The sequence below is a fragment of the Henckelia pumila genome, chromosome 4, assembly GCF_033568475.1.
Source record: "Henckelia pumila isolate YLH828 chromosome 4, ASM3356847v2, whole genome shotgun sequence".
Taxonomy (NCBI): Eukaryota; Viridiplantae; Streptophyta; class Magnoliopsida; order Lamiales; family Gesneriaceae; genus Henckelia; species Henckelia pumila.
In genome coordinates, this window is record NC_133123.1 from 67,126,655 (window position 1) to 67,142,105 (window position 15,451).

At 38.9% G+C, this 15,451-nt stretch overlaps 1 protein-coding gene across 1 annotated transcript; it reads right to left on the reverse strand.

The window, feature by feature from the left end:
* Positions 1–3,390: 3,390 nt before the first annotated feature.
* LOC140861125 (uncharacterized) lies at positions 3,391–4,625 on the reverse strand. The gene is made up of 3 exons (XM_073264136.1): positions 4,469–4,625; positions 3,818–4,198; positions 3,391–3,719 (listed from the first exon to the last, which is right to left on the reverse strand). The coding sequence occupies exons 1-3, from the start codon at positions 4,623–4,625 to the stop codon at positions 3,391–3,393; spliced, it is 867 nt and encodes a 288-aa protein (XP_073120237.1).
* Between the last annotated feature and the right edge of the window lie 10,826 nt (positions 4,626–15,451).

A 15,451-nucleotide genomic window follows, 5' to 3' on the forward strand; every position in this document is an offset into this window, starting at 1 on the left:
ATTTTAGCAATGTCAGTGGTAAAGATCCTTGACTTGTATCTTGGGCTATCCACTTTTTCATTTGCATAAGAAACGCCTTCAATTCGACAACATTAGGGAACGAAAGTTTGGTCCTTTAAATTATTCTCAATGGGTGGTCGAGAGATTCTTATAAAATCAGTATTACAAGCCATTCCATCCTACGCTATGTCATGTTTCAAGATTCAATTATCTCCGTGTCGCCGAGTGTAACAAGTTTGTGCCTAATTTTGGTGGAAATGTATGGATGAGAGAAGGAGAATGCATTGGACAAAATGGAATAATCTTTGCAAGACAAAATGGGCTGGAGGTCTGGGTTTTTAGAATTAATTCGCATTTAACAAAGCACTTTTAGCTAAGCAAGTGTGATGTATAATTCAAATGTCCAACTCCTTGATGGCTAGAGTTTTAAAGAGCAGATATTTCAAGAACAAAGATATATAGAGGCTGATATGGACTCACAGTCGTCTTATGTATGGATATCTGTAATGTAGAACTCTTGAGAAAAGAGTTATGTTGGAGAGTTGGTGATGAGCATACGATTAGGGTGCTTAAGGACCCTTGGATTCTGGATCAGCTAGCATTTAGGAATACTTGCCATTCGGTGGTTATTTGCATATAATTTCAAAGTGGATCGATATTTGCAAGACAATGGAATGTGGAATGAAGTAGTAGCGAGAAACACTTTTTCCTATATTTGAAGTAGAGACTATCCTTAGTGTCCCTTTAAATAGAATGAGTTGTGAGGATATTAGGTATTGGATTCGGAGCAAAGATGACAAATATTCGATCAAATCGGGATATTACTTCAAAGTAAATAGCGCAACCCCTCATCCATCCAAATATGCTCCACCATATTTTTATGGTGAAAAACGCTTTGGTAAGTTCGAATTCCCCCTAAGGTACGTATTTTCTTGTGGCGAGCTTCCTGGGCTTTCATTCCTTCATCGCTGATTTGTTATCTAATCATGTACATGTTAACGAAATTTGTGAATTGTACAAAACTTGATTAAGCATGCAATTTACTCAACAAACGATAAAAAGAATTTAACAACTGAAAAAATATCTCAACAATACAAAAAAAGTTGGCAGAATACAACCGACACTAAAAATCCAAGTAAAATACTCTGTTATACAACCAAATCGAAGCTGGAACAAATCCCTAGAACTAAGAGAACTCACAGAAAACACTGCTACAGATCTCAACCCTGCCTCGATCCGTATGCGTAGTCTAGCCTGAGACCTGCTCCGTCGAATAGGGTGTCCAACAACAAAATAAAGTACGTGAGCGACTACGCTCAGCACAATAAGAAAAAGTATACAGACTCAAATGATGCATGCAAGTGACTGGGTACTACGTAAATCTGAAAACCTGCTCAGTCTAGGCGTCATCGAGTATACAGTACCATCTAGGATCAACTCCGTTGGGTACATCCACACACCTGTACTAATCATCGTAGCGTCAGTCCCCGTCGTCATGGTATCTCCCCGGTGATAGATAATATAATTAATAAATATAGGGTTGAGCGATCCTACTACAAAGGCTTATCTCAAAGGAGAAACAAGTTCTACATGACATGCACATACAACATAATATCTTGAAGCAGTTAAACATATATCATGGAATATAAATGCAACACATAAGTATGTATACATGCTAACTATCTCAGCCAGTACTTACGTACCTCACTAAGGCAGTCCTAGAAGCACCACTCTAGGGTCCAAGCCTACAAGCCAATATTTACCATATCACTATTAATGGTCTAAAAATTCTTAACTAAGTTAATAGATACTCTTGATTACTACTAAGGATCTCGAACTATACATGCGTCTATCGTTAGCCCGCTGATGTTGAAGCCCTGAACTCCTGGCCATAGCTTTGCTATGACTATCGGAATGCCTCGCCAAATCCCGACCCTGCCTAAGGTTAGACACGACCGAAACCACCAAGAGAAGAAAGGAGAGAGCTAGTGAATTGGCAAGATAATTGATTTTCAGACCTTATATTTATAGGTGGAGATTTGACATTCCGATCCCCTACTTTGGATGATCTGATCTCGAATGCAGACCACGTGCCAAGCAGCTCTGATCAGACGATCTGATCGTCTCTTCGGACGTTCCGATCGCAAGCATGCATCGACGTGTCAAAACACTGTTGACACCTCACTGGATGTATGGCCTAACTAAGATCGGACGATCCGATCTTGCGTTCGGACCTTCCGAACTCTTCGTCTCATCCGATCTACATTGTTGCATCCGATCTACTTCGGACCTTACGATCTTGGTTGGGCTTCAGTTCGGACCATCCGAAGTCCCCGAGTCAACTTTGGCCCATTTACCATTTTTGTACATTTTTTATCCAATTTCTTGGTCTGTTTGATCATATCAAAATCCCTTAATCATGTTTTTAACTTATCTAACATGATTAGAACATTTAAACACATAATTTAGGATACGAGTTACTATATTCTCCTCACCTTAAGAAATTTCGTCCTAGAAATTAGTCATGAGAAAAAACATATAAATATAACATAAAATGTTCTTTATTACAACTGAACAGTATAAGGTTCAGCACCAATCAAACAGAAAACTAAAATCTCAAAACAACTCTGGATTCTCTGCATGCATCTGACTCTCAAGCTCCCAAGTTTCTTCCTCTTCACCTCTACGCTGCCACTGCACCATAACTAATGGTATGCGCTTATTAAGAAATACATTCTCCTTTCTGTCAATTATCTAAAGAGGTCTCTCTGCGTATTACAAACCCTTCTCTAACTGAACCTTAGTGGGATGTAACACATGACACTCATCCGCAACATACTGCCTCAGCAAAGATACGTGGAAAACATCATGGATACCAGAAAGGTAAGGCGACAAATCCAGACGATAAGCCACATCTCCGACCTTCTCGAGAATCTCAAATGGTCCTATGAATCTTGGTGTTAACCTCATCACCTTCCGAAAAGGTGAAACCTTTAGAAAAACATTCTCTCCAGGCTAGAACTGTAGTGGTCTACGCTGCGTATTGGCATAACTAGCCTGTCGATCCTGTGCAGCTCTGACTCTCTGTCTGATCAAATCTAATTTGTTGGCAATATGTTGAACTAACTCCGGACCTCCAACTTGACGCTCGCCCACCTCATCCCAGAACAATGGTGTACAACAACGTCGTCCATATAAAGCCTCAAAAGGTAACATGTCAATACTGCGATGGTAGCTGTTATTATACGCAAACTCAACCAAGGCAAAATGCTCCTGCCAAGCTGGCCCAAAATCCATCACATTCCACAGACGCCCTAAGCATGTCCTCGAGAGTACTAATCATCCTATCTGACTGACCATCAGTCTCCGGATGATAGGCAGTATTCAAACTCAAGGTAGTGCCCAAACTCGCTGGAAACTACCCCAAAATCTGGAAGTAAACCTCGAATCCCTATTGCTGATGATACTCAACGGAATCCCATGCAAGAAAACAATCTCTTGCACATACAATCGTGTCATCCGATCAAACGTGAAGTCTCTATTATAAGGAAGAAAATGCGTGGACTTAGACAACCGGTCTACAGCAACCCAGATCGCATCACAGCTCCTGGAAGAAAGCGACAAGTGGGTGACAAAGTCCATCGTCACATGCTCCCACTTCCACTCGGAAATCTCTAAACTCTGAAGTAATCCTTTAGGTCGTCGAAACTCTGCCTTGTCTACTGACAAATGAGACATCGAGATACAAACTGATAAACACTGCGCTTCATGCCCTTCCACCAGAATCTCTTCCGTAGATCCTTGTACATCTTCATACTGTCTGGATGTATAGAAAATCTACTGCGATGAGCCTGTGATAAAATCTCATCTATCAACGTGAAATCTTCGAAAACTACCACACAACCAGAAAGACACAACAACCCATATGCCTGAAGATGAAAACCATAAGTACCGTCTCCCTGAGCCAACCGAAAAAGTTTCCAAGTCTTCGAATCTAAATATTGCACCTCTTTGATATGCGTATACAAAGCTAGATCTGAAAGCACTGAAGAAACTCGGATCCCATGTTGTTTTTTCTTATGACAAAAAGTAAATTCCAAAGAACAACATTCCTGTACCACTTGCAAAACTGCACTGGTACGAAGGGAACTCACATACACATTGCGACTAAGCGCATAAACAACCGGATTCAAAGAACCTGGATGGTAATTGATCTCACAGTCGTAATCCTTCAACAGATCCATCCATCTACACTGTCTCATGCTCAACTCCATCTGAGTGAACAGATACTTCAAACTTTTGTGGTCAGAGAAAATCTCAAACCGCTCTCCATACAAATAATGTCGTCAAATCTTAAGAGAAAAGACAATGACTGCAAGTTTCAAATCATGTAAGGGGTAATTCTCCTCATGTGTCTTCATCTGTCTGGAGGCATAGGCAATTACATTCCCGTTCTGAGTCAACATACACCCTAAGCTCTGAAGAGGAGCATTGGTGTAGACTAAAAAACCACCAGAACCATACGATATAGCTAAAACGGGAGCTTTCATCAAACAACGTCGCACCTCATGGAAACTCTCCTCACACTCCACAGACCACGTGAAAGCAGCATCCTTCTTCGTCATCTGAGTCAATGATCTTGCTATCCGAGAGAAATTCTCAATGAAACGACGGTAGTACCCTACTAAGCCCAAGAAACTACGGATCTCAGAAGCTGTCGTCGGATGCGACCAATTAAAAATTGCTTCTGTCTTGATAGGATCTACAAAAACCCTTCCCAAGAGATCACAAGACAAAGGAACACAACTCGGTCAATCCAAAAATCACACTTGTTAAGCTTCGCGTACAACTGTCTGTCTCTCAAGATCTGCAAAACCGTACGAAGATGACATGCACGCTCTTCCATACCGTGAGAGTAAACCAAAATATCATCGATGAACACTATCACAAACCTATCCAAGAAATTTTGGAATACCATGTTCATGAATCCATGAAGACAGCAGGCACATTATTTAAACCAAACGGCATCACTAGGAAGTCATAATGACCATACCGTGTACGAAAGGCTGTCTTCGGAATAATTATGTCTCTGACTCGCAGCTGATGATATCTAGATCTTAGATCAATCTTCGAATACATATAAGTTCCCTGAAGCTGATCAAACAAATCATCTATGCATGGTAATGGATACGTATTCTTGACGGTTACCTGATTCAACTGCCTATAATTAATACAGAGACGCATCGTACCGTCTTTCTTCTTGAGAAACAGAACTGGAGCTCCCCAAGGTGAAACACTCGGACGGATATATCCCTTATCAAGAAGATCCTGTAACTATTGCTTCAACTCTCTCATCTCTGACGGTTCCAGATGATAAGGTGCTAGGGAAATCGGCGCTGTCCCTAGAATCAACTATATCCCAAACTCTACCCCACGGACAGGAGGTAACCCTGAAATCTCATCCGGAAATACATCCGAAAACTCTTGAACCACTGGTATATCCTGAACATCCGGACCCTCAAAGGATGAATCAATGGCGTAGATAAAGTAGCCTTCCCCGCCAGACTCTAAAGCACGATAGGCTTTCTAAGCAGATAAAATCGGCATCGCGGGTTGCTGTAACGCACCAAAATTATCTTAATGGACTTTATTTGAGATAATCAGAGATTTTAGAAGTCGAGGGCCGATTCGATTTGGATCAGGGACTAGAATGCAATTTTCAGAATTTCAGGGACTAAAACGCAAAATGAGGATTTGTTATAATATCTAGACTTTGACTAAGTCTTCCATTCTCTTCCTTCATCCCTCCCAAATGTCTCTCCACCATTGAAGCGCCTCAAAGCTTCCTCAAGCTTTGTGATTTCGATTTTAGCTCGATCCGTCCGTTGGAATTTGATCTGAAGTTGATATCTGCGATCACAGCGTCGAGTGCTCCGTTTGGAAGTAAGTTTCTCTTATTTCTACGAGGTTTGAATTTTTGGATGTCTTTAGAATTTATTGATATTCGGAGAGGATGTTCTTGAGGTTGCTGTGATAGTATATCTAAGACGGTTCGAAGATCTAACGACGATCGAAATTGTTATGTTTTTCTTAGTGATTTTCGAAATCTTTGAATTTGAGATGTGTTGGGATTGGATTGGAAATGATATGTATTGATTGAAATGAGTTTATTGGATTGTTGAATTGCTGTCTGCATTTCCGGTTTGATCAGTTTATAGCCGTTATGCCGTCAGTTTGAGTTTTGGATATCGTTTCTATGTTTTGATCGTATCGAGTTTGAATGAGCTTTTGATGTCGATATTGATCCTTATGACTCCTTCTGATAGATTGAATTGAAGTCAACAGAGTTGCGAGATAGCAGCTTTGGACAGTTTGGAAGATTGAAGTCGGTACAGTATTGATTTTCTTATTTATCGATCGAAGAAGTTTGATTGAGTTTTGAATGAATTTGATTGGATATTGATTATTATCCTTATTATTGATTTGTCAGATTGAAGTACCTTCGAAGCAAATAAGGTAAAAGATGACTTAGACTTGAATGAAACGATTAACTCGAATCCGAATTTATTCGAGTTTTCCAAAGAAATTCACATACTTGCATGATTGAATGCTTATTTGACATCATGATTGAATGCTTATTTGAAATCATGATTGAATGTTTATTTGAATTGATGATTGAAAATATGATTGAATGCATGAGATGACATATGCATTCATATTGAGCCGAATGATTATTCGTTTTGAATTAGACGATCTGGAGATTATAGTTGAGTGGCCTTGGTAGGCGCATTACTACAAGTGTCGATTAACTCTCTATAATGCTCTGGAGTCTAGAGGATTAAAATATACCTCATCCACCTCGAAAGGGGAGTTCGGTGTGATTGTTGGATATTTTAACCTCGGGATCCCAAACCGAAGAAAGAAAGAAAGAAAGAAGAATTCCATTTGATTATCTGAGTCTGATAATCCAGAAGTTTTAAAGACATGCATATCATTTTAATTCAGTACTTGAATGGATTAATTGATTATATGAGGAATGAATTCATATCATGACTTGATATGTTTATTTGATTGCATGTCAGTCTCTTTTACTGGGAATATAATTCTCACCGGATTATCCGGCTGTTGTCTTGTCTTTGTATGTGTGCTTCGCAACAGGTGGGGCAGGACCGAGTCAGAGATCACATGGCTAGGTGGACGAGTTGATAGAGTGAGGCCTTGGTGTTTTAGAAGTCGAATATGTAATCAAACTTAGATTGTATTCGAACTTGTATTGTATTGCATTGAATAAGCCAGACTGAAGCATTTTCTAATAGTTCGAGATTGTATAACTCTAGAAATACTTTGTATTGGATTATGCATGATGTTTGGATGATTTATGGATGTCAAATGGATTTAGTTTTGAAGTTTTGGAATTGAATAGAGTCGAGCATATCTGTTTTATTTTTCTGCAGATTTGTGCCCGCTCGGTCGGTAGTATATTACCGATCGAGCGAGCACCCCTGAGCTGAGGCAGAAGTTTGGGATTTTTGGTCCGCTCGATCGGTAAGTTTTGACCGATCGAGCAGAGGGCTTTTGTTAAGTCTCGGCAGAGACCTGCAATTTATGGCCCGCTCGATCGGTAATGTTTTACCGATCGAGCGAGCACTGTTCAAAAAAAATAAAAATATTTTATTTGCTTTTAATCTTGTAGGCTTCATTATTGTTTATCCCGAGATTTGATGATTAGAATCGAGGTCTCACATTAAGTGGTATCAGAGAGATAAGATCTTGAACCGAATTTAGAAGCGAGCGGGGTAGATCGAGTCCACATGAATTGAATTCTCGCATGTGATTGATTAATTCTACGGTTGAAGAATATGCGAGCATGCTTTATGATTGAGAATTATTTGAATTACTTGGTTATGTGATTTAATTTTTAAAGCATGAATTAATTGAGATACGAACTATTTCGGGTTACTGGTTTCATTGAATACTCTAGAGATCGAATGAGTATGTCGAGCTGAGGTTGTTGGACACCAGATAGATGTAATTGAGATGTTGTGTCCTAATCCTCTTGAATCAGATTTTTTATTCGGCAAGATGTGAACAGGTTTCAGTCTTTTAGCCCTCCAACTTTGAGTAGTTCTGAGAATGAGTTTGGGTGGAAAATCTGATTAGAAGAGATCGATCAGTTGTTTGATCCTTTTAGACTACACCGACGAACAACGGATTCGATTAGTTGGGTACCAACTGCAAGACATTTCGAAAAGATTGGTGGTTATCGAAGAAGAAAGCCTTAGAGAAACAAGGTTTGGTCGCTTCGTAGAGTTTGTTTAAATCCGAATTTCTGCGACAGGCTGTGGTACTTGCTCTTATCGAGGATTCACAGACTCTAACTGCTCCTAACGATGATGAAGCAGGTAACTGTTCGATTTTGGTCTTTCGACTCTTATACTGTTAGATATTGATGCAACTTTTTCTTCTTATTGAGAAGTTAGATTAATGCTTCCTCTACTTTTGAGTATCTGAATTAGTTGCGGTGAGTTTAGTTCGAATTTTTGAACTTTGTTTCGATGGGAGTTGATTGTACTGAACAGTACTATACTTCGGTTATCATATTTTGATTATATTACAGATGTAGTGCATTAACCGAGTACAGAGATACCGAGGTTGATTTCAGAATGTTTCCAGATTCGGATATGAGATGACAGAAGAGTGGATTTACCTCCGATGATGTCTTCAATCAGCCGTGTTGGTTGATTTAAAAGAGTTGTTGAATTTGCTGATGTTGTTCTTGTTGAGATTCCAGATTTGCCTCCGCGTCGAGAGGAAGAGTTCAACATTGAAATTAGATCAGACATCATCGACTGATAATCTGAAGGGAAGAGGTTTCAGATATCGAATTCAAAATGTAGTACGACCTATTTGAATTTTAGTGTACAGATTGAATTGGAATTGCATCTGCAATGTTATGAGTCCTTTGAACCGAATCTTTCAGAGATTTGTAGATGAGTTCTTGAGTATTCTTATCGATGAATCTCTTATCCTTCGAAGAGCCGTATTGATCTTTCAGATTCTTTAAGAATTGTTCGCAGATTTGCATGCTGATCAATTATGCTATTCTTTTGACATCTGAATCTTGTTGAGACCGAGTTGTCTTTTCCTCGATCTTTTCTCTAGGAAGATGGAATTTATAGAACACCTCAAGACTGGAGCTGTTATGAATTGATCTGGATTGACGTCCTTATCTGAAATTTGAAGATTCTAGGATTTAGCGTGTTCTATCGCGAATCCTTTGAGGAATTCTTATTGTTGAGAAGATGATTACTCAGCAGATTATGTTCTTCTGTTTATTATGTATCTTTGAGACCAGTTCTTATTGAATTGAAGGAGAGATTGAATAGCACCTCAGTATTATTGATTTTCTTCGGTATTGATGACATTTTGGTGCTTTGCACTCCTTCTTATTGAGAGTTGAGACTTATTCCTGTTCAGAAGAACTCCTTGTTAACTTGAGCATCGACGAAGTTTAAGACGCTCGAGACGCAATGTTAGTTTCCAATTTGAGTCTCACAGAGATCTTATTGCTCGAAATATCTAGCATCATCTTCTTGCTTGGAAGATTTCCGTAATCTGTTCTGATCTTGGAAGATAGAAGTTGATCGTCGTAGTCCGAACTGATTATGAGTTGGGAGAGAGAGTTTTAGAGGACGATTAATCTGACTACGAATTCTATTGTTATCCGGAGAATTGAATGTAACAGCTAAGAATTTAAGCTGAATGATTTGTTCTTATTTTATCTACTTCAGTTGTCCTCTTTGACAGATGATTGCTGCACTTCTGATAGAGTCGGGAACAGATGGAACGTTTATCTTGACTCCTTCATTCGATTTCGAACCAGAGTTGATTGAGAAGATTGAGAACACTTTGGAATCAGATTCGACCTTTCAGAATCCGATGAAGATAGATCTTATCTGGGTATAATCTGAGTTTCAAGTTTATATTGATGCCTTCTTAGCGAATAACTTTTGTTGTGCCAGATGTTCCGGTTTGAGATAGAGTATAAGGAGATTGGCACTTTGAAGTTCTTTCAGTGTTCTTCCAGATGATCGGAAGATGTTTGATGAATTGAGGAATCAGATCGAATAGAGGACAAAGAAGCATGAGGTTCGAAGTATGGCTTCTGATGTTATGAACTGTCAACAGTAAGAGAAAGAACGATCCGATTTTCTGTTGTACAGTCTATTCTGATTCAGAATGGAATTGGGGTCACAATTCGATGATTTTTGTAGCAAGGCTACTTTGTTGAGTCTGAGATGAGATGTCATCGGAATATCGTTGAACGAGTGATGGAATCCTCCGTTAAGAATTCTCGATTCTAAGAATTCTTGATTTATTCTGTTGAATGACTATTGTTACAGAATAGTATGAACGAACTCCCGAAGCTTTACAGTTGATGTATTGGATTGTAACTGGTTGATGTGCCAGTGGTTATTGAACGACTGAAGTTGTTCGGAATGAACTTCCAGATTGGTCCCGATTGTCAGAACGAGTTCGACACGGAAGGGGGATCCGAAATTTATCTAAAGGAGGTTCGTAAAGAGATAACTTTCTCAGAATCATTTCCGAGTTTAAGTTTGGCCATTTTGAACTTTGGACAGGCCGTTTGATTTGACGAATACTCCTGCATTGTTGAAGAATTTTCTGTTGACCGAATATTTCTGAAGTATTAGTTGAAATTAGGAATTCTTATTGATGAATTTCTTGTTTTCTGGTTATGAGAATTGTACTGATCGTATAGAGATTTCAAGAATCTTTTCAGAATTGTACGCCGAACAGTTGTATGTTAACTCGATGTTTGAATTTCGGTTTGGACCGAATGAATTTCTTCGATCCTTATTATCTGATTATGGAATTTCTGATTATCCGCTTTCATGTATTCTGATTTTCAGTGCTAATGATCTTTCAGTGCTGGGATTTCTTCTTATTGAGATTTTGGAATTATTCTTATTTTATCTACTGTCTATTTTTGATTGATTGATTGATGGAATCCGCTACAATTTTCTGTACAGAATGATTTTGATGAAGAACAAAGAATTGATATCTTGTCAGAGGTTGTCAGATGTCATGAATTGCCGAAGTCTGTCAGTCTAGACAGAGATCCTTGATGTTATTGTTCTCTCGGCATATACTTTGAAGAGAATTTTGTTGTTGATTTCAACTATTTTCGATTCGATACCCTCATAACGACGTACAGCCAGATCAGATGATTCGAACTTTAGAGGAATTGCCATGAGTTGTAGTGCTCGACTTAGCACTAGTTGGCAGAATTCTTGATTTTTGTGGAGACTTCGTACAATAGCAACGATCAAATGATATATGGAAAACACCTCTCTAGAAGTTGTACGAGGAGAGATGAAGATCTCTTTCATTTTCGAGATGAACTTTCTGTGTCTCATGAGTTAGAACGATAGATGATTCGAAATGTGACTGAATTGTAAGGGTGTTCTGACGAAGATGAGACAACTTTTGAAAGATGGACGGAATGTTGTTGAATTTATCGACTAGAGTTTCTGACTTTCTCCTGTTGTTGAGATGTCGAACTGATTGAGACGAATGATTCAGAGTTAGATTGGAAGCAGATTTTGGACTTAGTTCCGAGATGTAAATTCTTATTGCAGTCCTGTGATTCTATCCTCGACCGTGTGATAGAACTGTAATTGATTTCGAGGACGAAATCGATTCTTAGAGGGGAAGAATTGTAACGCACCAAAATTATCTTAATGGACTTTATTTGAGATAATCAGAGATTTTAGAAGTCGAGGGCCGATTCGATTTGGATCAGGGACTAGAATGCAATTTTCAAAATTTTAGGGACTAAAACGCAAAATAAGGATTTGTTATAATATCTAGACTTTGACTAAGTCTTCCATTCTCTTCTTTCATCCCTCCCAAACGTCTCTCCACCATTGAAGCACCTCAAAGCTTCCTCAAGCTTTGTGATTTCGATTTTAGCTCGATCCGTCCGTTGGAATTTGATCTGAAGTTGATATCTGCGATCACAGCATCGAGTGCTCCGTTTGGAAGTAAGTTTCTCTTATTTCTTCGAGGTTTGAATTTTTGGATGTCTTTAGAATTGATTGATATTCGGAGAGGATGTTCTTGAGGTTGCTGTGATAGTATATCTAAGACAGTTCAAAGATTTAACGACGATCGGAATTGTTATGTTTTTCTTAGTGATTTTCGAAATCTTTGAATTTGAGATGTGTTGGAATTGGATTGGAAATGATATGTATTGATTGAAATAAGTTTATTGGATTGTTGAATTGCTGTCTGTATTTCCGGTTTGATCAGTTTATAGTCGTTATGCCATCAGTTTGAGTTTTGGATATCGTTTCTATATTTTGATCGTATCGAGTTTGAGTGAGCTTTTGATGTCGATATTGATCCTTATGACTCCTTCTGATAGATTGAATTGAAGTCAACAGAGTTGCGAGATAGCAGCTTTGGAAAGTTTGGAAGATTGAAGTAGGTACAGTATCGATTTTCTTATTTATCGATCGAAGAAGTTTGATTGAGTTTTGAATGAATTTGATTGAATATTGATTATTATCCTTATTATTGATTTTTTAGATTAAAGTACCTTCGAAGCGAATTAGGTAAAAGATGACTTAGACTTGAATGAAACGATTAACTCGAATCCGAATTTATTCGAGTGTTCTGAAGAAATTCACATACTTGCATGATTGAATGCTTATTTGACATCATGATTGAATGCTTATTTGAAATCATGATTGAATGTTTATTTGAATTTATGATTGAAAATATGATTGAATGTATGAGATGACATATGCATTTATATTGAGTCGAATGATTATTCGTTTTGAATTAGACGATCTGGAGATTATAGTTGAGTGGCCTTGGTAGGCGAATTACTACAAGTGTCGATTAACTCTCTATAATGCTCTGAAGTCTAGAGGATTAAAATATACCTCGTCCACCTCGAAAGGGAAGTTCGGTGTGATTGTTGGATATTTTAACCTCGGGATCCCAAATCGAAGAAAAAAAAGAAATAGAGAAGAATTCCATTTGATTATTTGAGTCTGATAATCCAGAAGTTTTAAAGACATGTATATCATTTTAATTCAGTACTTGAATGAATTAATTGATTATATGAGGAATGAATTCATATCATGACTTGATATGTTTATTTGATTGCATGGCAGTCTCTTTTACTGGGAATATTATTCTCACCGGATTATCCGGCTGTTGTCTTGTCTTTGTATGTGTGCTTGGCAACAGGTGGGGCAGGACCGAGTCAGAGATCACATGGCCAGGTGGACGAGTTGATAGAGTGAGGCCTTGGTGTTTTAGAAGTCGAATATGTAATCGAACTTAGATTGTATTCGAACTTGTATTGTATTGCATTGAATAAGCCAGACTGAAGCATGTTCTAATAGTTCTAGATTGTATAACTCTAGAAATACTTTGTATTGGATTATACATGATGTTTGGATGATTTATGGATGTCAAATGGATTTAGTTTTGAAGTTTTGGAATTGAATAGAGTCGAGCATATCTGTTTTATTTTTCTGCAGATTTGTGCCCGCTCGATCGGTTGAATATTACCGATCGAGCGAGCACCCCTGAGCTGAGGCAAAAGTTTGGAATTTTTGTGTATGCTCGATCGGTATGTTTTGACCGATCGAGCGGAGGGCTTTTGTTAAGTCTCGGCAGAGACCTGGAATTTATGGCCCGCTCGATCGGTAATGTTTTACCGATCGAGCGAGCACTGTTCAAAAAAAAAAATTCTTTGCTTTTAATCTTGTAGTCTTCATTATTGTTTATCTCGAGATTTGATGATTAGAATCGAGGTCTCATAGTTGCGCTCCCTCACCATAAAAAATACCATGCATCACCATCCTCAGGGCATAACTGAACAAACCTCTGATAGCAATCCATTGTCTCGATAGGTAGACAGAAGGTCAATCCCGATGACACAATCAAAATCATCCATCGATAAAACCATCAGATTAACAAACAATTGATGTCCCTCAAACCCAAAGGTACATCCTACTACTAGACGCTTAGCGAGAACTTCCCGAACCATCGGAGTCGAGACAACTAAAATAACGTCTAAAGATATATAAGGCAACCTATATTTCTTAACAAATCAAGCAGAGATAAAAGAATGCGACGCACCAGTATCAATCAAAACACAAGTAGGAATAGTGCACAATCTAAAGGTACCTGAAATCATGCGCTCTCTATTAGCATGAGCTTGCTCCTGGTTAAGCGCTAAAAATTTTCCCTGAACACGTGGGCGCAAGGTGTACGGACCAAGATATGAAGCCCGTGGACTCTGCTGAACTGTAGTCTGTGAACCACTACCAGATCCACTACGGCTAGGACAATCCCTCTTCAAATGGCCCAACTCTCCATAAATTAAAAAAGATCCCGTAGCTCGAAGACACTGATCAGACGGGTGTTTTTTTCCGCAGTGCTCACATCGATCGTCTTTCTGCTTGCCAAAATGATGGACACCACCAGAACAGAAGAATATGAATTAGAGCTCGGATTCTTGAATCACTGAGAACATGGACACAAATAACTCATAAATCGAGGTGACTGAATGTCCTGGCACAATTCACACTAATCTCTACTTGTCGACAAAAGTTCACCAAAACCTCGTAAGAAATATGGTCATCACAGAAAGTGACCAGGTCAAATATCTCCTGGTTCAACCCCTGCAAAAAGTGATCGTACTTAGCCTCCGAGCTGACGCCAATATGAGGGCAATAGGGTAGAAGATCAATAAATTCTTTCTGATACTTCTCAATCGACATAAATTTGTGCTTCAGATTAAGCATCTCAATCGCCTTCTCCTGACTAAGGGCTGGAGGAAAGTGCAACTGTCGAAACAATGTGCAGAAATCGGCCCACCCGACATTACCATACTCTTGTAGAAACTGCGCAGATGCAGATCTCCACCACTTACGAGCGCGGCCCTCCAAAAGGAATAGCAGCCTACATATTCTAGTCCTCGGAACACTCGAAAGCACGAAAACAGATCCCCATGAGCTAGAGCCAGTCCTCAACTACCTCAGGAGTCTCGCCTCCTACCAAAGTCTTAGGCCCTATCTGCACAAACCTATGCAACTCAAAATGGCATCTACCCTCTCGCTGATGGCGATGTGCACGGTGATGTCTCAGAGCATCATCGTCACCTCCCCAACGACCATCGCCACCTTGACTCTCGTAGTCTATATCAGCCATCTGAAAGGATAAATATTCATCAAAACCCAAAGATCCAAATCTAAATCCCAAAGATATCCTAATGCATGCTCTGATACCATAAATGTAGTGACCCAACCACGAATCACCTACTACAAACTTGATTAAGCATGTAATTTACTTAACAAACGATAAACATAATTTAACAGCGGAAAAAATATCTCAACAATACAAA